General features: G+C 39.6%; 1 protein-coding gene across 1 annotated transcript; it reads right to left on the bottom strand.

Annotated features, from left to right (window-relative positions):
- Positions 1-3,515: 3,515 nt before the first annotated feature.
- On the bottom strand, positions 3,516-24,072 carry CHORDC1 (cysteine and histidine rich domain containing 1). Its single transcript, XM_086739646.1, has 11 exons — positions 23,647-24,072; positions 17,786-17,835; positions 16,140-16,196; positions 15,499-15,659; positions 14,806-14,906; positions 13,789-13,847; positions 12,199-12,269; positions 11,861-11,966; positions 9,995-10,114; positions 9,281-9,343; positions 3,516-7,619 (listed from the first exon to the last, which is right to left on the bottom strand). The coding sequence occupies exons 1-11, from the start codon at positions 23,708-23,710 to the stop codon at positions 7,476-7,478; spliced, it is 996 nt and encodes a 331-aa protein (XP_086595772.1). The 5' UTR covers positions 23,711-24,072; the 3' UTR covers positions 3,516-7,475.
- Between the last annotated feature and the right edge of the window lie 956 nt (positions 24,073-25,028).

The raw sequence follows: 25,028 nt of genomic DNA, 5'->3' as shown, positions 1-25,028 counted from the left end.
GGCTGTATTTTTAGAAGGAAACCCAAGCCACAGTTGCTGGATACAGGGACTGTTGTGACAACGCACCCTTATGTAACCTGTACGCAGCAGGACATCAGGCTGGGGAACCACAGGCAAGCAAAGATTTAATGCCATCTGAGATCACTCATCCTTTTGGACAGTCTTGGGACCAACACCCCCCTCCAGAAGCACGGGTTTTGCTTCCTCAGCTCTCTCCATCTCCCAAGCCTTGTTTCCGTACTCTTTCCACCCGAGCTCCTGTGCTCTGGTGCCTCCTGAGTGCCCTAAAACACCACAGTCAGCCCGCAGCACAGAGACAACTGTCCTGGCACCCAGCCCCGCGGGAGTGCGGGCGCTTGTGCGGCATCACCCATTGCCATGGCAGAGGGGGAAAACACAAGGATCCTGCCTGTCTTGTTACGGGCAGAAACACACTTTGTAAGTAAAGACAAGTTCATTGTTTGTATACTTGAAATCTTAAGTGTGTGATCAAAGAATATTTAGTCTCTATTTATTACAGAAAAAGAAAAACAAAAAAAATAGTATTACAGACAAACCTTTCAATAAAAAGGTAGTTAAAATTATTATGAGCTGTTTATCTTCCTGGGGTCTCCACTATCACCCTGTGCCCCTTCCCTAATTGTCCCATGCCCGTGGTCTTCTATACCATGTCCCATGCCCCAGTTTTCATGGCCCCTGCTTGTATCAGGCTTGTATTCCTCTGCAGTGTGATGCTAGAATGATAAATATGTTGTTCTATACAGAAAAACTGCCTGTTACTATATTTATATCACCATACAATTAGAAAAGGAGAAACAAAGGTAAAACGAATAAGGCAGTAGCCACCTGGTCATGAGAAAACCTCTAACGGCCAAACAAGCTAAAACAAAGCTGCAGGCAGGCAGAGACATTCAAACAACACAAACGTGGCAAGTGCTGAGATTCTGCACAGCTGGAACAAAGCTTGTGCCCTGCTGTGAGCCGTGGCAATACTGTATTTGTCAAGCTATCAGCAGAGATCAACACTTGGGGACTACTGGGGGGAGACCTCAAGTTTTAGAAAGAACAATCTTTAAGGACAGTTACTTATATACAGGCGTGTACTTACTTGGTATCTAGTCCTGGCAAATCTGAGAAATGGATGAAATGCACTCAGCTTTTCTTTCTACATTTTCAAACTGTCCCAGTCCATGTAATTCAGCCTGGTTGGACTTTGTTTTCACAAATATCATTCTTGTCACCTGCAGTTTGATAAACTATAACCTGCCTGAGGACTAGATATCTATATCAGATTCTGAGTGTCACTGCAGGAATCAGCACTTGCAGGAGTCAGCACTCTGATTTGTACTAAAACACAACTACCAGAATTTGGAGAAGCTCTGGCAAAATCTATCGGCTCTCTCACAGCTGCTGCTCGTTCTGCAGGCAGCTGTACTTACAATGTCAGTGAAATTACAGTGTATGGAGTGAAAGGAGGAAGTACAACACTGCGGATTGCAATATACCCTCCTTTAAAAGTGATGATTACTTCAGTAGCCCTATGGGACAGTTTAAGATAGAAAATGCGCATTATATAATAAAACTATGAAATGCAAAACTCATTAAAATTACACAGGCTTTAGCTTAAGAATTGTGTGCCCAGTATTTTGGTACTGCCACTCAACCACATTGAAATTTTTTGGCCTCTCTTTGTTGTACAAGTCCTAACCACACTGCAGCCTTCAGGCAACGTGCATCAATATAACGGTTCAGTAATAAATGCAATAAACCGAGTTGTCTGCGCTCTAAAGTAAAATATTGTTGAGGAGAAATAACAGCAAAAGCAGAAATGCTGAACAATGCCACTGTGCTCACATAGCACACAGCAACAATGTCAGCCCTTATGAAGATATGGGAAAAAATTACAAAACACTGTGATTTGAAAAGTTTCAGTGCTTTGGCTCATTCATAGTTGGAGTTGTTGTATTAACCTTCAGTGTTAGCATGTTTTCTATGAACTATTTCATTTTTCTATAAAGATGTGAAAATCTTTCTCTAAAAAATTTATTTTCAACTACATTTTAATATTCTCCATGCGTTTTACCACCTTTATCTTCTTCACAGCTGTTAGCTGCTCTTGGAAAGCATAAGCATCCCATGTAAGTTAGAAACACACTGAAGTAAAAAATTTGTAACAGAAGTGATGATAGGCTTCCAACTTGCAGAGCTACAATTAAAGAATAATTCTGAACTGAACGCTGTTGTTGTAGGTTTTGTTCATAAGTAGACACTGCAGTGTTAACTGCTTCCACAGATGAAGGCAGAATATTTCAAGTTCGGGTTAATGTTTATATACACAACAATGTAGCTCGATTACAAAGCACTCCCTTAAAAAACCCAAACAAACAAACAAAGTCCCTTGGGGTCTAGAAGCACACAGCATCAACTCTGCCTCTGATACACGAGTTTGATTTTCAGTAAAGGAAGAGCAAGTTGGTTAAGCATATCAGGCTAGAAGCACATTGTTAGCTTTCTCCCAAGCGTTGAATTCAGCAGTAACACTGCAGTATCATTATTTATCATAAATTTAAAACACATTTCAGAGAACAACATTTTTGGACTAAAAATATTTCATGTATGTTTCTAAGGTAACAGCTCTGCCTCCAGCTAGCTTTGAATGACTTTTGTTGCAATGCAGCTTTTATTAATGTTTAACCAGGAACTAATTTATCAAACACTCGCTTCCAGTAGGCAATGAAAATACTTTATTCAAGAGGATGCTTCCTTCTCACATGGAAGTGCAGTGGCTGCAAAAAAACCTGCACGCTTTCTGGACAGTCAGAATCTGTCACCGTATAAGTTGATCAGTTAAGCTAAATAAAACCACATTGATGCACTTCACATACCTCCATATTACAGGTTCCTGTTCCTACAGTCCCCTTCCTTTTAGGCTCACAGGACTGAGTACAAATGTGTAGTTGACAGTGGTCATTCCTGTTCATGCCAACATTGTGTAAGGAAAACAGAATGTTCAGAAGTTGAACAGAAAAATGTTGACTTTACAAATATCGGTTGAAATCTGTGCTGCCTACAGAGAAGTCTTGAGGACCATACTCTTTGCCCAGGCATTTTCCTTCCTGCTAACAACCTATCTGCCTAACACCTACCCTTCATTTTGCAGACAAACTCTGAGACATTTAATTTGCTTGACTAACAATCATTTGGCACAGTAACTGTGGAATAGTTTATAATGCTTGAGTATCTTGGTTATCGGTTAAAACACCTACTCAAACTTTGAGAGAACACACTTATTCAAATTGCTGCAGAACTCACACATCTTTACTGAGCTGTTCTGTGAGAAAACAACAGGCAAAGACAGAAACCAAGAGATGGGGAAAAATCCCTTTGCCACACAGTTTCCCTCATTTATAGACTGATGTGTGGAAAACACCCACTTATATTTTACTTTGCCCATCCTATTGCAAATCCAAAGGGAAGTTCTCTCCCATAACAAAAGAAGTGAAAAAAATCCCAAATGCAACCAGCATGTAATAAGAATTTTATTGAATACATTTAGAAAAAAAAACTAGAGCATGAAGACATGAGATTAAGTTTTATGAATGTGCAGAATCAAACCACCATGCAAAAAGACATCTCTCCCCTTCAACTGTAATTCAAGACTCTTAGAATAGCAAAATTATTACCACCTTAAAACAGTGTTCCAGACACATAACTCATTACTTTAAAAAGCATCTCGTTCCTGAACGGAGATACAAAAAAATTAGTTGCAATTGGGAAAGACCAATGATTAACAGGTACAGTATTTAATTCATGCCATGTTTAAAGAATGCAAGCAAAAAAATGCATCGTTACATAGAATAAGTAGATTTTTTTCAAGGCAAAATTCCTATTAAAACTAGTCCCTAAACTACTGAAATGGTGACTTGATAATGTACACGTTCCAGAAGATCATCTAATGGAAGTTTTTTTTTTTGTCAAGTTACATCAGTGCCATGTAAAAAACATAAAAGTCAGAGCAGCTGAACAGTCCAGAGCTTTACAGTATATTGACATTAAAAATAAATTCCAACTCCTCCAAGAAACGTTGTTACAGATATAATATGTAAGGCTGGGTAGGAAAATGGGCTTATACATGAGGGAAAAGATTAAGATTTCTGTGACAAATTTGTATATCCATGCAAATTTTAATATTAAAAAGGATTGTGAAAGTTTTATACGCACATGGACAGTCAGTTCTGAGACGTAAGATGCTGTCTACATGTGCAACATGTAAACCAATTCTGAAACACACTACAGCTTTTAAATACTCATTAATTATAAAAATATAGCTAGACTGTAACAAATTCATCAACTTGTTAAATACAGCGCAACTCCTGAAAACATGAACAAAAAGGGTAAATTTAACTGCCAGTATCCCAATACATACTCGTTCGCACTTTGTTATTTTATTTCACTATTATTAGACGGGTGAAAGCCTAAATGATCAAAAATCACTTAGCTTGGTTTTCAAATGTTGCTTTTGAGAAAGTGATGTGATGGGCTGGGTATACTGCAGTTGGTTTCACCCTCTCTCCACGTTTACTAATAAAAGTTACAGCCAAAACAAAATTCCATTGACGCGTCAGCTACCACTATCCATGTCAAAACGTCTTTTCATCAAATAATCAGGATCCAACATCAGTGTGTTGGAACCTGTTCCGAGCAACTGCTCAAAACTTTCCAATTCAGTGATACAGCTTTCGCGCCTCAGCAATGGATGCAGACATACGGTTACAGAAGGCTGCAGAGAATTAATGCAGTTAAACAAGAGACTTACAGCAGTCTATATAATCTGAAAGTTTATCCTTTTCTTTTGAAAGCATCACAGGCCATAGAAACCTAGGCTGTTATTTGTAAAACCGCTACCTTCTTGTGTGATCAAAGATGGTTTTGTTTACTTGCTTACTTTTTTGAAGAGGTGAATTTTAAAAGTGGTTTTATTGTCACTGATGAGGAAAGTCACTATGAAACTCCTGAAGTATCATTGATTTTCTGCTGAACGTATGAACAACAGGAAAAGAGTAGGAGGAATGAATAAAAAGCAAAGGCAAAACTGACGATAACGTTTATAGGAGCCTTCTTCCACTTATGACCAAGTCAACTCAGCTACCAGCAGAATATACTTTGAAAGTGTGTAACAAATAGCTCTGGACTCGCAAAGCCTGCAGCATTAACAGCAGAAGGTCCATTCATCCACATTTTTCTCCACTGAGTGTTTAGTATATGAAGGGAGCAGATGACTTGCTTAAAAACAGAAATTCTGTTTTCCCAAGAAATTCCATTTCCCTTGTAATTCATTAAAATTGATTCTACAAGATGTAAACCTACTGCATGCGAGGATGCAAATAAACTGAAAAGACGTAAAAAAAAAATAAATGGGAAAAGATAAGATATTTACGGTATTTATATATCCATATGGATAGACACATTTAAACTTGCTTGTTAAATAAGAACTTTATCCTGGCATTTAAACACTGCTCATTCTGCTGTCCAAGTTCAGAGTTCTGCATACAAAAACACAGATGGCACGCTCCTAGCTACAGCTACCTAGAATTTTTCATCTCAGTGTTATACTTGTAAGAGCTCCACTTGTTGGTTCAGAACACATCAGGGAACATCTGTTCCATTTTCAGAGGACCATTTGCAGGCATCCATTTTTGCAAGTTTGTGCCCTATCACTTCACAGCACCTGAGATTTTCATATGTATTTTAAAAACAACAAAACAAAACAAAACAAGGCAGCATTATTAGAAATTAACAGAGCTGGAACTTTTAATAGATGTCCAAGGGAGTAAGCAACCACACTCCCTCCAAATCCATAAGGAAACTGGATCTTGAAATGAAGGTAAAGAAGCACCAAAACAAGTTTCATGTATACAGCACTGGTGTGACTTTCTTGGTGTTTGGGGATGGTTTCTTTGGTAATGTATTTCCTACCACTTCAAGCATGAAGTAGGATTTCAAGTACTGCTAGAGACAGAAATGTGAGCTCAAATCAAATTATACCCGTTGAAAAACAGTAAGATTTTTAGAAATGTGCATTTAACTTCAGAATACCTTTACTAAGTTCTGTGTTTCTCTTGGCATTATTCCAGGTCTGCCAAGGTACATAAATAAGTACCCACACATGTCAACAGTCCACAGGATTGCTTGTTTACATACGTAAGTTTTCACACCATAAATAATGGTAAAACATTACTGCATGTGTTGCTGCTTGGATAAAAGTCTCATCTTTAAAACTAACCTGTTTTCAGCCACAATTCTCTACTGATGGAGAACTGAAAACAAAAATAAGGTATTGATTTCTAATTACAGTGTTTTGTTATGGTGTTCAAAAGAAAAAATATTTTTAAAATAGTTTAATCCAGAGGTACAATTATGATTTGGGACAAACAGTTTAAAGCTTGCTGTTTGTTTATCCTAAGATTCATCCTGTAGGTAAATTTAGATTACCATCCTCAGAAACAAGAATTATGCCTATCTACATGGAAATAATTATCCTGAGACATCTACAGTGTGTCTACTGTCTTCTCCTACTACACATATCCACCTACTTTGAATAAAGATTCATAATTTCAAATGTTATAGAATAGGACAGAATATACATTCTGAAGACTGTCATATACAGCACCTTGGTAACTTTACAATAGTCTGCTGTTTGTACATTCTCCACAGCTGAGATGCTAAGGTACTCAGTCATTTCACTGTCCATTCACTTTTATATTTAACAATACAAATACCAAAGGTACTGGACTTAAAAAAAAAAAAAAAAGTGTTTTTATTTTAACCTGATCTCCTGCTTTTACACCTGAAAGACAGCAAAAAAGTCAGCAAGTACTGAAATCCTTAGCAAAACACTGTTTATTCCATCCCTCCGCATCCCTTCACAGCCAACAGGCATTGAAACAAACCGTAGTTTCAGAAGACAAAAATGCAAGTCTAGAAGTGTTCCTTCATATGTATGCTTATGTATCTTTTTATTCTAGATGTAGAATTGCATGCTAATCACTTCATAAACTCAGATTTTTGTATCTGTGTTCATATTCATAATGAACAGTGCTGAATTTAACATGTGCTATCCAGTAGATCCAGTCTAAACCAAACACTTGAAAAATTAACGGACACAGTGGACCGAGAACACATCTGTTTGGCTAGTCAGTGCATGGTAGGCAAGGCTGCAAGCAAAGGGCAATAGCTCTTTTACTCCAAATCCCCATGGAGACACTCCAACTAGAATAAATATACTCCTTGGATCAAGAGCAGAAATAGCTATTACCCTTCAAGTTTACACCTCCATTTACTGTGCGTCAAATTTCTTTGTGGAATGGAACATATGATCTAACATTAAAAAAAATGAATCTGTATAAAAGTTAAATATTTGATTACAGTAGCAAGTCACCACTTCATAATGGGAAACAACTTGTTTCTTGGAATCATTATTGATCTGAGTTCTCTTTTTTTTGTTGTGAGTTGGATACCGGTAACTCAAGACTTGCCCATAATAGGGGCTCTGCTTTTCTCATAGTAAGCTCAATCTTTGTAGCCGTCATGTTCACATAACTCCTCTTTACATCGATTACCTAGAAAAAAAAACATATTTCACACTTCAATTTAAGAAAGACTGCTAGATATTTGGGAATGAAGTTAGGAGAGGTACCTTATAACTAAATTTCAGCAGATGTTTAGGGAGATTGAATTCCCTCTCTTATCTGGAAAAGTCTCTCTCTCATTTCCAAGCTGTGATCATATGCCTGTGCATACGTGACATATATGTTGGTCTAACACATGTGCAATTACACAGTGTCAAGGGTTTGCTGCAACACCACTATCATGGTGTTTGGATCTTAGGACAAATTGGGACAGAAAGGGCCTCAGGAGACGACCTTCTGCTCAAAGCAACGTCAACTATGATGTCATATCTGATCATTTGGGCCATTAGATTCAGATTTAAATGCAGATTACTGAATTACATTGTTCTGGTTTTGTTAGTGAGGGGGGGCCTAAGGTGGCAGTTTCTGTAGGAAACTGCTAGAAGTTGCTCCCCTTTGTTCAGTGGACTCGGCCGGGCCTAGGGCGGACCTGCTGCTGGCCAAGGCCGAGCCAATTGGTAGCAGAATGTCCCGTGATAACGCCTCTGCGATAACGCATTTAAGTAGGGGAAAACAGGAAAAAGAGGAGGAGAAGATGTGAAGCAGCTGAGCGGGGGGCAGAGAGGGGGAGGCGCGAGCCTCATGGGCCTTGCAGGCCTCACCCTCTGGCCTCCCGCCGGGCAGCCGACTGGGCCCAACTCAGCCCGGCCTGGCTGCAAGAAGTGGAGAGGAGATGAGAAGTGAATAAGATGTAAAAAGGATCCTGAGAGGCGTCTGCCAGCCTGTTGTGAGGAATGGCTGCAGACGCCAAGGTCAGTGAAGGAGGAGGGGGAGGAGTAATACGGCTTCTGGCCAAGATTCCTCTGCAACTCGTGGTGAAGACCATGGTGGAGCGGGTTGTCCCCCTGCAGCCCATGGAGGTCCACGGAGGGGCAGAGATCCACCTGCAGCCCGTGGAGGACCCCACGCCAGAGCAGGTGGAGGCCTGAAGGAGGCTGTGGCCCGTGGAGGGCCCGCTGGGGCAGCTGTTCTAGAGGGACTGCACCCCGTGGAAGAGATGACCCACGCCGGAGCAGTTTCACGAGGGACTGTGGCCCGTGGGAGGGACCCCACGCTGGAGCAGAGGAGGAATGCGAGGAGTTCTTCCCCCGACGATGATACAGCGGCGTAAAACAACGCGTGATGAACTGACCGCGACCCCCATTCCCTTTTCCCCCCCCGTGCCGCTCGGGAGGGGAAGGTAGTAGAGATAATGTTAAGCCCGGGAAGAGGGAGGGGTCGGGGGAGGTTATCTTGTTCCCTGTCTCATTCTCCTGCTAATTTTAGAAATAAATGAATAGTTTTCCCCAAGTCGAGTCTGTTTTGCCCGTGACGGTAACTTTAAGGATTTCTCCCTGTCCTTATCTCAAACCTTGAGCCGTTTTTCTTATATCATCTCCCCCTATTCTCTCGGAGGGTGGGGGGAGCGAGAGAGAGACTGCGTAGTCTGGTCCCGATCGGGGCTGAACTACGACATACATGCAACTCAATTTCTTTCAATAAGCAGAGTAATCAGGAAAACCAAACTGTTTTGAAAGAGGAAGCTGAGAGTTTGTGTTTTGTTGTGGTGTTTTGGTTTTTTTTTTTTTAAAAAAAAGAGAAATTATACTTACTCCCCATAGTTTCACACTGCGATGAAATTCCTTTTCTCCTTCAAATACAATGTGGATATTTAACTAAATAGGAGAAACAACACAGAATTTTGTTAGGCTAATAAAACATTTGACACCTTAACTATGTTTAAGCAAAATATATCGCATTAGGACACAGAACCTGTAATAAGCAAAGTGATCAAATTGTTCCTCAGCCACAGAAGTGAAAATCTGTTCTAATAGATTCTGACACAGTATCACTGTCAATAGTGGCCATATATACATCCCGGAAGCTGTATCATTTTCTCCAAGTGCATGATTAAGAAATCAGAGAAGCTTGTTTAATACTAGTAGCTGTGAAACTGCATATCATGAAGAATGATATTAAATTACATTAAGTCAAATACAATTAAATTATGACTCTACAATTCGTTACATATATGGTGATGCAAATCCATCATACTTGGGTTTTGATTGTGCAAGTAAAATTAATTTCTTTTTTTTGACATATTATATTGCAGCTTTTAAAAAACCCATTGAAGTATAGATGTCCAAACAGAAGGGGAAAAAACATTATATGTACTTGAACAAACACAAAAGCCAAGAAAAAGTCGTTACTCAAAAAAGATTCTTATGCTATCTCTGCCTTGTAAATAAAACAGAAGCCATATTTTCCTAACTTCTAGCTGCTGTAAGAATTTAAAAAAAGAATTAAATCTTAAGGTAAATACTCACCATTGTGCTATTTGCTTCTACATAGCTCAGATCAGGAATAGAGTTTTTAGCATATACAGAAATAGTCACTTCTCCTCCTGTCTGGTGCCAATCATGCCTGCATGGAACTACTTTTTTTCCCTATATAAGGAAAGAGTTATGGGAAAAAGACTTAAAATTGCACTCAGGAGGGGTTTTGGTGTATTTTTTTTGTTTTGGTTTGGTTGTTGTTTGTTTGTTTTTTACAAGATTAATCAGGATAAAAGCCCTGGACTATTTTAATAGCCAATAAGCACAAATAATAAAGTCCTATATTTGTTATTAACAGGAGATTGTGAGACTCCACATACATCTTTTTTTTACTAAATATTTCAGCTACTAGTCCCTGACAAATATTGTAAGTGAGAAAAACCAATGCTTATGACAGAAACTACAGTAAGAAACTGGGACATGGTGACAGAAAAACAAAACAAAACCAAACCACACACAAACAAAAATAATATGTTATTGTTGGATTAACTTCCTTTCCAAGACTACAGTTATCTAGCCTAGAGTAGAAAGGAACCAAACGAAGAGAAAGCAAGCCATGATGCCAACAAACTATCATATTACTGCAAAAAAATGTTGACTATTACTCTCTGTTCTTTGATGCAGGAAAAATAAATGGTGAAAAAACCCAAAATAACAACAAAAAGGTAAAGTAAAAAAACTCCTGTTAGATAGAAGCCTTTTATCTCAATATACACACATTTAATATACACAGAGTTTCCAAACACTTGGGTAAATTCTTTACAAGAATACTCTCCTGCTTTAGGATCACAACTTCAGCTTTTTTTTTCCCCCAGTCCTTCCTTCCCTTCCGTATTTAAAAATACTTCTCAAATACAAACATAAATTTCAAAGCAAGTAGCAATCCCATGACTTAAAGGAAGGACTTGTGAAGTAGTTGTTATAGAATGAGGTAACAGAACTGCTTTCTATAATATATCTTGATTTTCTTCTCTTAAATGTTACTGATGTTTGCAGTTATCAAACCAAATTTGCGTCAACAACAGATAGTATATTTGTAAAAAGAATTTTATGTTCACCTGCATCCAAGATGTTTTTGAAGTGTTCAGTTCCATTATTACGTTCTATAATATTCTCTAAGAATCATTTTTAAACCTTGAATGGAAATATTTTTCACCTTGTAATTCTGCAGTTTGTTCCCAACATTGCAACGCAATACCTACAAACTAGACAGATGCTCTCTCTCCATTTGTTATACTAGTAGTCAAACTAAAACAATCCATTAGATTCAGACCAGAAAAATATTCAGACGTGTAAACAGAGACCAAATTAGACATAAAAGAGACCCTTCCATCCCCATCCATGGAACCTCATTGACCTTATCTGCCCTGCCATCCCTACCTACACAACTACTCAATTGCTCTGAATGAAACTGGAAGTACAGTTATTTTACCACAGAACATGTACAGCTGCTCTCTTCAGGGCCTTTTGGGGAGGAAACATTTCTAATAATCTTATTTTAAAGGAATATATATGGAATATATGGAATATATTCTATATGGAATACCACAGAGTTTCGTAACTAACAAAGCCATTTTTTCCCCCTGAATTTGTCAAAAACACTTTTACCATAAAATAGTGATACTGTATGTATGACTAAAAAGAAAGGTTGTACTCTATTACATTTACTTCTAACACTGATTACTTCAAACTCCATTTCCCTGTAGTCATGCTGTGCACAATATCCTCCAGATTATTTCTGAGGTAGTGATCCGTAACAGCTCAACTACAGTAATAACTCAATCAAGCTAATAACTACATTTCAGTATTCAAAATTCAGAATGGCCAGCTACAGAAGGCAATGTCAATGCTACTTACCGCATCCTTTTTAGTCCATACGTGTGTTCCTGTTGTGCAGCCTTCTTGAGCTAAAAACGTATTGAAGTCAGATGTTTTTCTTTTACAACAGCTCCAATACTTCATCCTTGAAAGTATGCAAAGTAATCAACAAACAATATTTAGGATACTATTTACTGTGAGTACTTCAGACCTTTCCTTTGTGCAACATTAATTATTGTTATTTTAGTACACCCTCTTCAAGCATTGCTATTTTTGACTGAAGAAGAAATACAGAATGAAAACAAGGCAATATCTACAAAGAAAGCAGTAACACAGAACAGAAAAATTACAAAAATTCAAGTTAACTCAATACTAACCCTTCATGGAATATAGGTACACCAGAATGGTATATACATACGTCTTCTGTGCTGTGTGGTCCTTCGTATGTCTAGTAAAACAAAGCATTTAAAGTGTATTACTGTTACAGGACATGGACCAAAGGAAAAAAAAACAAAACAAAACACAACCTAAAACAGAAGCATTGAACAAAGTACTACACAGCTTTTCATTAAATAATTTAAATCTAATGGCTTGTCCTAGGTTTTCAAAATAACCATTCAACCTCCATTCACAAAACAGCTCTTCCTAACACAAACAGGAGACTGCTGTAAGTTCTCTTCCCATAAGAGTTTCCATAGAAAATGCAAAATCTGTCAGATGTCCAGTGAAATATCTATTCAACTTCTACTACCCTATTCTGTACAACACAAGACTGTCACTGTAAAAAAAAAACTTTCAGTTTAAATGACTACGTAATACAAAGACTAGTTTTGTGGCTACAAGTGTTAAAATACTTTCTTTGTGGATTCTTCTGTCAGAAAGCATTAACTGGTAAGATCTGCACATGCTTCTGATCTCTACACAGATTATCAAGAGCAATTCAAGTGTTATCAGCAAGTCATTTCCCAGCAATATTTTATTTAACATTTTAAGTTGAAGCATGTCAGTACCACGGGTTTGGCAAGCTTACTAGTTAGTTCAGGACAAGCTTAAAAAAAGTTACCTTAGACTTACTGCATGCGCCGTACAAAACAGCCCACATTTGTCCATACTAACGAGCGTTATTAAGTATGCATTCATTAAGCCTGAAGGACTTTGCGCCATGTCCAAATCAATTTGTAGCATACCAATTGAGAGCAGCCCTACCAAGGAGGACTTGGGGGTACTGGTGGATGAAAAGGTGGACATGAGTTGACAATGTGCACTTGCAGCCCAGAAGGCCAACTGCATCTTGGGCAGCATCAAAAGAAGCGTGGCCAGTAGATCAAGAGAGGTGATTCTCCCCCTCTACTCTGCTCTGGTGAGACCCCATCTGCAGTACTGTGTCCAGCTCTGGAGCCCTCAGTACAAGAAAGACATGGACCCGTTGGAGTGAGTCCAGAGGAGTCCACAAGAACAATCAGAGGTCTGTAGCACCTCTGCTGTAAAGACAGGCTGAGAGAGTTCAGCCTGGAGAAGAGAAGGCTCCGGGGAGAACTTATTGCAACCTTGCAGTACCTAAAGGGATCTTATAAGAAAGATGGAAACAGACTTTTTAACAAGGCCTGCTGAGACAGGACAAGGGGTAACAGTTTTAAACTAAAACAGGGTAGACCCAGACTAGATATAAGGAAGAATTTTTTTTACAGTGATGGTGGTGGAACACTGGCACAGGTTGCCCAGAGAGGTGGTGGATGCCCCATCCCTGGAAACATTCAAGGCCAGGTGGGACAGGGCTCTGAGCAACCTGATCTGGTTGGGGATTCCCTGCTCCTTGCAGGGGGTTGGACTAGATGACCTTTAAAGGTCCCTTCTAACCCAAACCATTCTATGATTCTAAAAAAAAAAAAAAAAAACCCAAGAAAGGAACACAAAACTGCTAAATCCAGTTTAGCAGCTGGGTTTAAGAGTGGAACTGAATCACTTACTTTTGAACAGCCTGCATTTTTACATGCTGTCCCAATCTTAATTTCATCGCTGTCTTCCTCTGTAAATAGAATCATATTACATAAAATAGCAACCGAATTGTATAACATACTAAATGTTTTGCTTTTATTGAGAATTTAAATGAGCTAAGGAGTAGATTAGCAAAAAAAAAAAACAAACAAACCTTCAAACTATTTTCTGCCTGGCATTGAAGTCTGCCAGAAAAGTACAAAGAAATAGAAATTATGCAAACATTCAAAAAGCTGTATTACCTATGTATCTGTATTACCTAGATTCTATACCTTTACCCTGTTTTAAGCTGGGGGGAAAAAAAAATGAAGATTATTATTACAATCATAGGGGAAGAGAACAATCACTTATCTTGTTTGGTTTTGTAAAACTAAGAATGTAAAAGGCTCCAACTGCTGCTACAAATACACACAAGAAAAGAATCTGCACACCAAGTAGAAAGAAAAGCTAAATGACATTTCGGCACAAAACCAAAAAAAAAGAGTACAAAATAGGTTGAAATTAGAAAGTGTTTCTTAAGGAGCAGTGTAGTTCTGGAATGAAATTCCAGATAAACTGGAGGAAAAAAAGAAGAGGAAAAAATAGATGAGGGAAAATCAGCTTGTCTTCAGAGAAATTTCACCATTTTATGACAGGCTTTATATGACATCACGTATGCAATAACATAGGAGTAGACTTCATTTCTTGGGAAACTCTTTCAGTCATATATTCAGATGTTCCCATCATGTCCATTCTACCAGGAAATGCTACAAACTAGACAGTTCAGATAATTTTAACAGGGACATACTGCCCCTAACATCCAAGTCTCCACATTGTTCACATTTAAATTTTGATTATTGTTCCCTAAACAAAGGTATTTCCCAGTTTCTTAAGAACAAGAACATAATTACATGAAATAATCACTTCAGAAACAACAACAAAAACCAGCATTTCATTTATTTGTGTGACAATTAACATCACACGCCCACTTAACCTCCTTATATCCTTACCTTTTTTCTCTTCATTTTCTGATGACAGTTTCAGTTTATCTAGTGCTTGCTTCAGTGAAGCTGACACTTTCAGCTGCAAATTTGTCATTGGCTCATCTGGGCTAAAAAAAAACGTGTTATGTATGCACGTCAGCTTCATGAAAAATGATTTACAAAACTTAACAAAGTAGTAACTTCCGATCTTGCTATAAGTCTTTCCTTTCCAACCTCCTTTACAACAACAAACAAACAAGATTTGTACATGCTCACTCTTACTGTTTATGGAAAAACAGACCAGGAATTAAGAAGGCAGTCTTGGCTTTCAACAGGAAATCTAAATACTCTACAACAATAAAAATAAATCTGAGAGATTAAGGAATCTAAACACAAGCCCCCTAAAATTATTTGTACAGCTGTTTAAAACGCTAAACACAACTGCTAGTGGCATTCTAAGCTACAAGGCTTTAGACTGTATTTTTTTTTTCCTGTGAAGCTAAATGCTGAGAGATCCAGTACTACCTTGTCCTAACCAGAATTCTTTTATCTCATTTTGAAATTTAAGATAACATCATCACTGCTACCAAACAGAAGCTCTGTTGAAGTTAATTTGGGAATTTTTACACTACATGAAATGTGTAACAGTGTATAAGCAAATGAGCTCTAACTTGTCAAACTGACCATAAATGTGTCAAAATCTAGTTTCATATACTGTACCTTGGCCTTTTAATGGTTTCCAATGGTTTTGGTGCCTGAATTATGTGTTCTTGAAATTTGGGTTTCAGTTCAGCTAGCTCCTTTCGTTCAGAGGTAGATTTGACATCTGGCTTAACAGGCTCAGGAGGTTTCTCACTGTTATGGAGACCCTTTGTACAGCCCTATTGTGGAAAGCATATGCTTATATATATGCAGTGTAGTTTGTGTGCACAATTAAAAATTATCAAAAACTGCAACAAGTTTTTCTTGATTTATTTCTTCAGCCCCATCTTCTCCTTCAGCCCACTCTAAACATTGGCTGCAAAGGAAATCCTACAACTGAAGTGGAAAATATCTTCATTTGGACATACATTAAAGAAAAATGCATACTTTCTGTAATCAAGCAAAGTAACAAAAAAAAAACAACCTGACCTTCCTTCATTATTAAAAAGCATCTAAATAGGTTTTGATACAATTATAACCATTAAAGCTCAAAAATGAGACTCAACTTCAACACTATACCAAGAAAAATAATGTATGTAAGATTTAAGGCAGTTTTAACAAAAGTACACAAATTTTAAACATGTAAGCACACATTTCATTTAATATTTATCACTGTTATTTGACAAATATAAAAATTGTAAATAATCATGAGTACATACCACAATGCTTAAGAAGTCAGAAAAGTCTGTTGTTCTTCTCTTACAACACGACCAACCCTATAAACATTTTGGAATAAAAACAAAACAAGCATGACTCTCTCACTTGGCAACAGCTTATAAAAAGTAAAAGACTAATTATATTCCTTTACAAGATATAGGCACATCACATGGCACATCATGATCATTTTCTTCCCCGCTTTGGACAATATTATCATCATCTGCATTTTTAAAAGCCAGAGAAACCTGTTACAGTTGCCATTTCTAGTTCACTCATGCTGCCTTAATCAGAAAATTCATTAGAAGTGAGGCAATATTTCCACAGCAAGTTAGGAGCCAAATCTGTATATACAGACAGAAACCAGAAATGTTACTTTATGAGATAAAATAACATGTTAGCAAAACAAAAACAAATACTATACTTGAGACTAGGCTCACCTGTGTTGGAATGTACAGGCCCCCCTTCCTAAAACAGTAAGGATTTTTTTCTCTCCTTGAGCACTAGTCAAGTCTTTCAACTGCTTATTTCCCACCACAAAGCTGGATATCAGCGTTGCATAGCCATCTATCCAACTACATCAATCAAGAGCACTTCTTATTATATAAACCAGAAATCTAAATTTAGATAAAATTATCTTGCCACTGTGAATAATGTTATCTTAGAACTCAAAGAGCCTTATTAAAGGCAACAGTTTAACTAATAAATGCACCACCACTTTGAGAACAAAACATGCTACCAGTACACATGCACGAGCTTCCATGAGCCCAGAAGACACCACATTATGGGACAGGTATGAGATACACTGACAGCAGAACCACTTCCTAAGTACCAAGAAAAAAAACATTTGCCGCAGCGCTCAGTTAAATAGCAGTTTGGCATCTCAAGAAAGGTCACTTAAGCTACATCTGTATTAATACAGTAAACAGCGGCAGGCTCCATTTCTGGACACCAGATTTCTGGTCTTACACTATTAAACTGTTAGAATGATTTCCAGTACTGTTTTGGCAGTTGTGTCTCAGATAATTCCCTGTAGGCACTTCAGATACATCCAATAAATCCTGAAGTAGGAAAACAGTTTAATATAACAAATATGGGCTATGCAGTTGGCCTAAGCACTGGAGACCAGTCACAGGTATATTTAATTCACTACTGAAGACACAGCCCAAGAATCTTGGACAGCTGCATCAGACGCGTGCGTGAACAGTCTCAGCTTAACCAACATACTCACTTGTCAGATTAACAGAACGCAATTATTTTTACAGTAAGCAAATGCCACATACACATTAGTGCTCTAGCCACGTAAGACCACAAGCAGCTGGTCTGAATTCCAAGCAGGTTAATTAACTGAAAGAGTATGACACCTCTCAATGCCTCCAAAGACCTATTCAGAGGACCTAATTAAACTGTTAAGACAGCTAAAGTCAATCAATAGGAAACGTGTCATACAGACTTGCATGGCATTTAGACCATATGAGTATAGTTTTTAATTTCTTCTTCAGGTTTGAGTAAGTATGTTTTTCCTAATTTCATGGCGTTGCTCAAATATGATAGGCTGGACACCAGTTTCTACAACTGAAAGGAAAACAAGCACACTGTTTTACATGTACAGAAAAAAGATTAAGACTTATAAAGCTAGTTGCACACTTACTTTGAGAGCATCATGAAAAACTGGCACACCTGGATGATATGTGCATGAATCTAGAAGAAAATGACTATTATTAATATTCAAGCATACCAAGAATCCTTATTCATCTGATCACAAACCCAGTAAAAATTTCACACAACCCATGTAAGCCATGAGCTATCCCACTTCCCCAAGTGCACATAATTATGAAGGAAAACACAGACTCCAGAGAACAAGCTTTCTGAGTGCATACATTAAACCCCAAAAATCCAGATTTTTAATTCTGTATTATACAACACAAACTAGAAAGCAGGCATCTAAGACACACTTCTACTCCACATGGAGCAAGTAAATATTCTACGGATCACCCCTGGCCTTCATCAATAATTGATTCTTAACGGTAATTCAGTAGAAGTGAAAAAGGTGGCCCGACAGCCATCCAACAGACATAAAATATTGGTTTACAGTATAAAATACATGTATTTGCACCTGATCCAGGCTTTCTACCTAGAAGTAGTCTGTTAAAAAAAATTCCCTTAACATAAATCTTCAGTTCATTATTTTAGTCATAATAATTAGCTTGTTCTCTTTTCACTGCTTGTGGTATCCTAGGTCACTTAAGGACTTGAACTCAAAGGCCAGTCTTCCACATACACAATTTAAACATGTCAATACCATTAATTATTAATAGGTTCTGTACTAACACTACACTGAAACATGACTTCCATTAACTGAACAGTTTATATTCACAGATGTTTATCAACACTACAGCTTTTTACATAGCAACTATTCCTTTTTTACTTAACAGATGTATTTTTTTTCAAGTGTAATGTAAATACTGATTATAGAACTTCTCTTTGACATATACTGCACGGATAATATTTTAATGACGTGACTCTAAAAGCGATGGGAAACACTAACTATCTTTTAGCCTTTAAAACAAAATTATTACTGTTGTTTGAAACAGCTAAAATTAAAAGCAACACAAGCAGTAACAATTTTTATAAGCTTCCATAAAAGAGAAGAGTGAAGAAAAAAAAAAAATCACATTTCACATAATAACAGGCAGAAAGAGAAAAGTGATACATAACTTTATTAGCAATCTGCCTACAGATATTAAGTGGGCTTAAAGACAAATAACTTAATTGTTTTCATTTTTTTATAAATACGTAGATTTTTTTAGAAATCTTACTTAGTATCATTTTCTTTAGTTTTATATTTTGTGCCTAAGTCTAGGGCACTAACAGAGTCTGGCAAACATGCTGCTTTAAGATTACAGCTGCCACCTTAACTCAAAACACACAGATTTTGGGACGTTAGTCCTTCATCTGGACTTACACACATATCCACAAACTTCTACCAATTTCCTCAGCTTCAGGATGAAAAGCTAACACTTCTGTAAATGTAAACCTCACACGAAAATTTTTTTAAATGCGATTATTTTGTACAAGGATCACAGGACTTCACTGCTAAATCAAATCAAAGTAAAAACAGAGGTTACTGTTTTCCCAAAGTATGAAAGTATGTCACCCTAAGCATCACCATGGTAAAACTAAGCTCTGTTTGCAGCAAAGATCATTTCTTAATCAGAAGACTTAATATGTCTAATCCCTCACAAGTCTGTGGGTTTAAATAAGAGAGGTGCTGCTAGTCAACGCAACATTTTTAGAGACCAAAACCATCTTATGATCAATTAACTCACAAACAGCTATCCTCCAGCTCGTAAATCAGACACAGAAAAGCATCTGTCCATCCAGCCAAGTCCAATCCTTTTTCTTTTTTCCCCTGAAGTCCTCCCCACAGGAGGTACATCACGGAGCAAATGACAGCCCACTCTCTGTTGCTATCTCATGAGCGCCATGCATGGTCCACAACAGAAAATGTTGAGACAGGGAGTTCAGTAGTACTTCAAAGAGGCAGTGGAACTTACCCACTAGGCAGTCTGACCATTCTGCGTACCAGATGACTGTAAAATATCACTAATTTTCACTCCTACTGAGCGCAACAACTCTTATCTGATTAAAGCTTACATTCATAAAAATATCCTATCTCGGACTAGGTGGAGAAAATGGGGAATTTAGCACACATCAACAGTCACCTAAGCAGTTAGAGGCATATCTATTTCTGATTTGTCATAGTTCAGCTTCCAGCCTTTGGTTGCTGTTCTACATTTTTCACTGCAAAAACTCAAGTCACCTCTTCACTGCTTTCGATACCTTTCTTTAACCTTGCCAATCTTAAGGGTTTTTTAAAAACAAAAAGTGTCTGCTGTTACCTTACTGCTACATCCTTGCTTATTCCTTGAAGCACTTTATTAGTCTTTTTGTTAAATGTCAGAGTAGAAAATGGTAAAGGGCATCCAAACTTAAGAGGTATTTACAATGGGATTCTGTTGAATTCTTGAGGATGAAATGAGCCGTCTGTCCATATACAACTTGCAAACCAAACTGGTATCCTGTGGAAACACTCCAATACTTTACAAGCTATGCTTTACAGCCCCAAAGCAATGGAAGGTCATTAAACCTGATGAACTTCATTCAGCACCTTGGGAAAGCTGATGTCCTCAAGTGGTTGCTGAAGTTAAGAAAACTAATTCCACTGAAGTTGTCACAGTGTTGGAAAAAAAAAAACATAGAACACAGGACAAACATGGTATGGTAGGAGCTTATAGATAGCTCACAGAGAAAAGAAAGGCTCAGTTTGACAAACAGAGAAGACAGAGGACAGGGGGTGCACTTTATAGGAATGGAGTTTGAACTGTCTTTAACCGGAGAAGGTTAAAGAAAGCTGACTTTGGGCACACAGATGCAAAAAGTCTACACTATCATTCTTGAAACTCTCTCTCACTCACTACACCTCAAGAGTACATAAGATAAGTTTTCATCAGGTCTGTGATCATGGTTATCCTGCAGGTGCAGCACCACCAAGTCTGATCTAAGGAAAAAGGGTATAAATAAGCACGAAAGCATACTTGTCTCTGTTCTGGCAATTAACCAAATTAAATCACATCAAGAAAGAGACAAATTATAGCTGAAACCACAAAATGTTGCGGTACAGTGAAGACAGAGAGAGAAACACATATAGCCTATACACTTTCTATCGGTTTGTACACACCACCTTTACAACTGTCATTAAACAGCACTGCTTTCAAACTTAAACCAAAGTGTGCATGTACCACTTCATACCGCTATTTTAGCAGCAAAAATTGACCTGGCCTTAAAATAGATTAGAAGTGTTCATATGGTCATTCACAGAAAAAAAAAAAAAAAAAAAAAAAAAAAAAGCTACTACCGCTTGTGAAGTTAAGTTTTGCCTTCTGTGTCAGATGTACAGTTTTCAACAGTATGGATCAACTAGTAGTTAACATACCTAAAATGCATGTGAAATTTGTACCTTGCCAGGCATGTCACAGATGAATTAATAACTGTGCACTCAGTCACAACTGTGTAGACATACCTTTAATGCTTTCCCTCAGGCTGTTTTTTCTGCCTCTCTTTAAGAGGCATACAGTCCTTCATGTCAGCCAGTTGCCGCTTGCTCACAGTTTGGAAACAATTAGTTTCTACAGAAAATACACGCACATATTATTTCAGCCACCAGATTCTAACGAGAAGATTAATGACCTCTTAACATCAATCATCACTACGGGAATATCTATACCGTAGGCTGAATGTAGACAAAAAAAAAAATGAAAGGCCTGCTTTGAGGTCAGCAGGCCTTATTTTCTACCTATTTTCATTCAAGAAAAATTCCTATTAATACATCGATCCTAAGCTTAACTACCAGATTACGCCAATGTAAAACTTCTTATTAAAGGGATAAGTACTTTGGCATTTGTTTAACACATGTACTAGCCTTAATCCACACAATATTTTTGAGGAAAATGCAAACACATTTCTGAAATACAAACAAACATTTGAACTGGACAATCATACACAGCTAAATATGGATTTAGATGCCTAAGTAGTAATCATCCCATTGCCCTTGGTGAAGTTTAGGGATGCCAAAAGTTATAATTACTCTACTTCAGCTGAAAATATCAAACTTGGTTTTCTGAAGTGGTCCACGAATAACTACGTTTACCTTTAGAACTGCTTAGTCTAGGACACAGCAATTTCAGTAAGTGCTCCAGCCATTTACTGAAACAAACTTCACCTTAAGTTGTTTTCTCCAATCCAAGCACCACACCACCACAGGGCCATGCCAACCAGATCGAGCCTACTATAGCTTGGTCATAAACACAGGAACAGGTGGTAAAGAACCGTTATTTTAATAACAAGTACAGGTCATGAAGCCCCAATGAGAATTTTTAGCATAAAAACCCCTGTCTGCTTTGTCTTTTGGGGTAAAGGGGCACAGGAGATGGTGGTGGACGAGATTACTAAATGGAAGCACTCCACAACTCTGCCTGCTTTTGCTGTTACTAACATTACTGAGTTTTACTCAGGAAAAAAAAAACACAAACCCAAACCAACCAAGCAAAAAAATGAAAAAACCACCTCCAAACTTCCAGTGCCTAAGGGGGGCTTACAAGAATGATGGGGAGAAACTCTTCAGCAGGCCCTGATGTGAAAGGACAAGGGGTAATGGTATTAAAATAGAGGGAGGTAGATTCAGACTTGATATAAGGAAAAAATTTTTTTACAACGAGGAGGTGATGGAACACTGGCCCAGGTTGCCCAGAGAGGTGGTGGAAGCCCCATCCCTGGAAACGTTCAAGGTCAGGCTGGATGAGGCTCTGAGCAACCTGATCTGGTTGGAGATGTCCCTGCTCCCTGCAGGGGGGTTGGACTAAATGACCTTTAAAGGTCCCTTCCAACCCAAACCATTCTGTCATTCTATAAATGCTGCCCCTCTCTTTGGAAATACTTAGCTCAGAAAAATAAACACCCTTTATGCCGTTGTTCTTAATCACAGAATATGCACAAGCTAGAGCACGTTAGCCTACTTCTAAATCTTGTGGGTCACTAAAAATCAAGCTACTGCAAAGGGGCCATTCTAGAAATTCAGCCAACAGAGTTACTTTACAAACCAGCTGAGGGCAAGTCTACTGAAAACTCAGATCACCCTTTTGAAGCCTCTGTGGAATTATGAAACCTAAAATGACAGCACTTCAAAGATGTTTTGCCAGGTAATGGATTCCCAGTATGCACAGGGGAAGCACTACAAGAGCTCACAGCACTTGCCAAAGCAGACATGCACATAACATAAGATACATTTAATTACCTGCTGCAAATCCACACACTCAATTAAAAAATAGAGAGTAGCTGATAACTGCAACACCCACAGAGGCCCTCCAAAGAAAAACGTCTGTGGCTCAAGGCCTCCAGTTTCTACCTTTAGAACACATGACAGTAATGAACAGAAGTGGCTCTTATGGACTCTTCTCCCTCACAGCGCTCTGAGCTGTTTTATTATTCTAAAAGAACCTCAGGGCCAGGCTCACCGCCAGCCCCGCATTTCCGCATTAAAGGCAAAACTTCCAGCTCGGGTGGGTTTTGCTGCCCGGAACGGGGCGGCCTGCCCCCCCCCCCAAAGCCACAAAAAGCACGGATTTCCCTGGAGCAGCGCTTTGCAGTACAGACAGGCGAAGGTGGGACGGACAGACACGGACACAGACACAGGCACCCACACGCTGGCAGCCAGGGCTGCCCCTCAGCGCTGACCGCCGCCGGCCCGTGTGACAGCTCCGCACCGCGACCCGGCCCCAGCACCCGGGGAGGACACAGAGCGCGGCGGCCACCCCCGGGCGCCTCAAATCCTCCCTGCAGACCCCTCGTAACCCCTCCGGGATCCCCCCCATCCCCAAACCGAAAGCTGGGGAGGGGGGAGCACCCCGCGGTCCCCCTTCCTCCTCCGCCGCCGCCTTCCCGCGCCGCTCTCACCCTCCGTGTTGGTTTCGGGGTCGAAGCGCTGGCCGCAGCCCCGGTTGTAGCACAGCAACGACATGGCGGCGGAGCGGCCGGCGGCGCTCCCTGCCCCACCGCTCGGGAGAGGTGAACCCGGCAGAGCGGCAGCCGGAAGCCGGGCAGTACCGGGGGGCGGGGCGGCTGCCTCGGCGGAAAGAGCCGGCCGGAGCCTTCCGGAATCTTCACGAAGCTTCGGGGGAAGGGGAGAGCGGGCGGCCGCGGCTGCGCGGGGGCCGCCGGCAGAGCGAGAGGAGGAAGGAGGAGAGGAAGCTGCCGCTGGTGACAGGATGCAGTGGCGCGCATGCGCACGGCGAGGCGGGTGGGAGGTGAGCGGGAAGAGAGAGCGGCGCGCATGCGCAATGAGGCGCGGCTCTGCGGCGCCGAGGAGGTATTGGCGCCGGGGTGGCCGAGCTCTGCCGGTTCCCGGCGGCTCTGCGGTCGTGCCGCCTGCCGCAAGGCTGGTGCCGGGCTAAAATGGCTCTGGAAAGGCCTTCAGGTGCAGGAGAAGGATGCTGGTTGCTGCCGGCTCTCCGCGGCCCTCCCCGGCCCTCCCCGTCCCATCAGGGCCAGGTCGCGGCGGGCTGGCCTCCCCACTGGCCCCATCCGGCGGCTGGGCCCGGGCCCAGGCCCAGGCCCAGGCCCAGAGGTGCTGAGGGAGCCCGGCTGCGAGATGGAGTCGTCCGGAGCCAGCCGGCACCTCCGCCTGTGACCGATGCTGTCGCTGGGCTCGGGGGCCGAGGGGAGCGGCTCAGCTTCTAGCGAGTTTAACTTTTTTCGAGATTTTGATTATCTAGTCACTTCAGAAAATATTTCGTTACGTAAAAAGACTGTAACTAGGAAGCTCAGAGTGTTTACTTGCTAAATATCTATCATGTGTAAGTTTACTTTAAAAAAAAGTATTAAAGGATTGTCTCATTTGCACAGAAACAGAATAACATCAGAAATGACTTTCAAAAAACATTATTTTTTTAACAATCTCTCAGTTCTCTGTAAGTTACCCTGAACGTTCCTGTCATCTGACCAAATTATGTGACCTCTGTACTGTGCCAACTTCTTTGATGTATTATGATAGGTTGTATGTAATAATTACAGCTACCTACATATCTGCGGGCCACTACAAATTGATTTCTTCTAATTAAACATCTACTGCACAGTTTTTGAAGTAGAAAAACCTGGGTGTTTGTAGGACAACAAATCCTGAAGCACATGTATATGGAATGAGCAGATTAACTGATCCCCACAAGTGCCTCTTTAAAGAGAGTTTAAGGATGCAAAAATGTAGCTCTAAACTTCTGCAAACTTGTAAGTTTATGTGAGATGTGCTCAACTTGCATCATTACCTGTATATTTTACCTAAA

The sequence above is a fragment of the Chlamydotis macqueenii genome, chromosome 1, assembly GCF_036417535.1.
Source record: "Chlamydotis macqueenii isolate bChlMac1 chromosome 1, bChlMac1.mat, whole genome shotgun sequence".
In the NCBI taxonomy this organism is placed as follows: domain Eukaryota; kingdom Metazoa; phylum Chordata; class Aves; order Otidiformes; family Otididae; genus Chlamydotis; species Chlamydotis macqueenii.
Note: the sequence above shows the minus strand (reverse complement) of the source record. Positions and strands in the feature narration are given on the sequence as shown.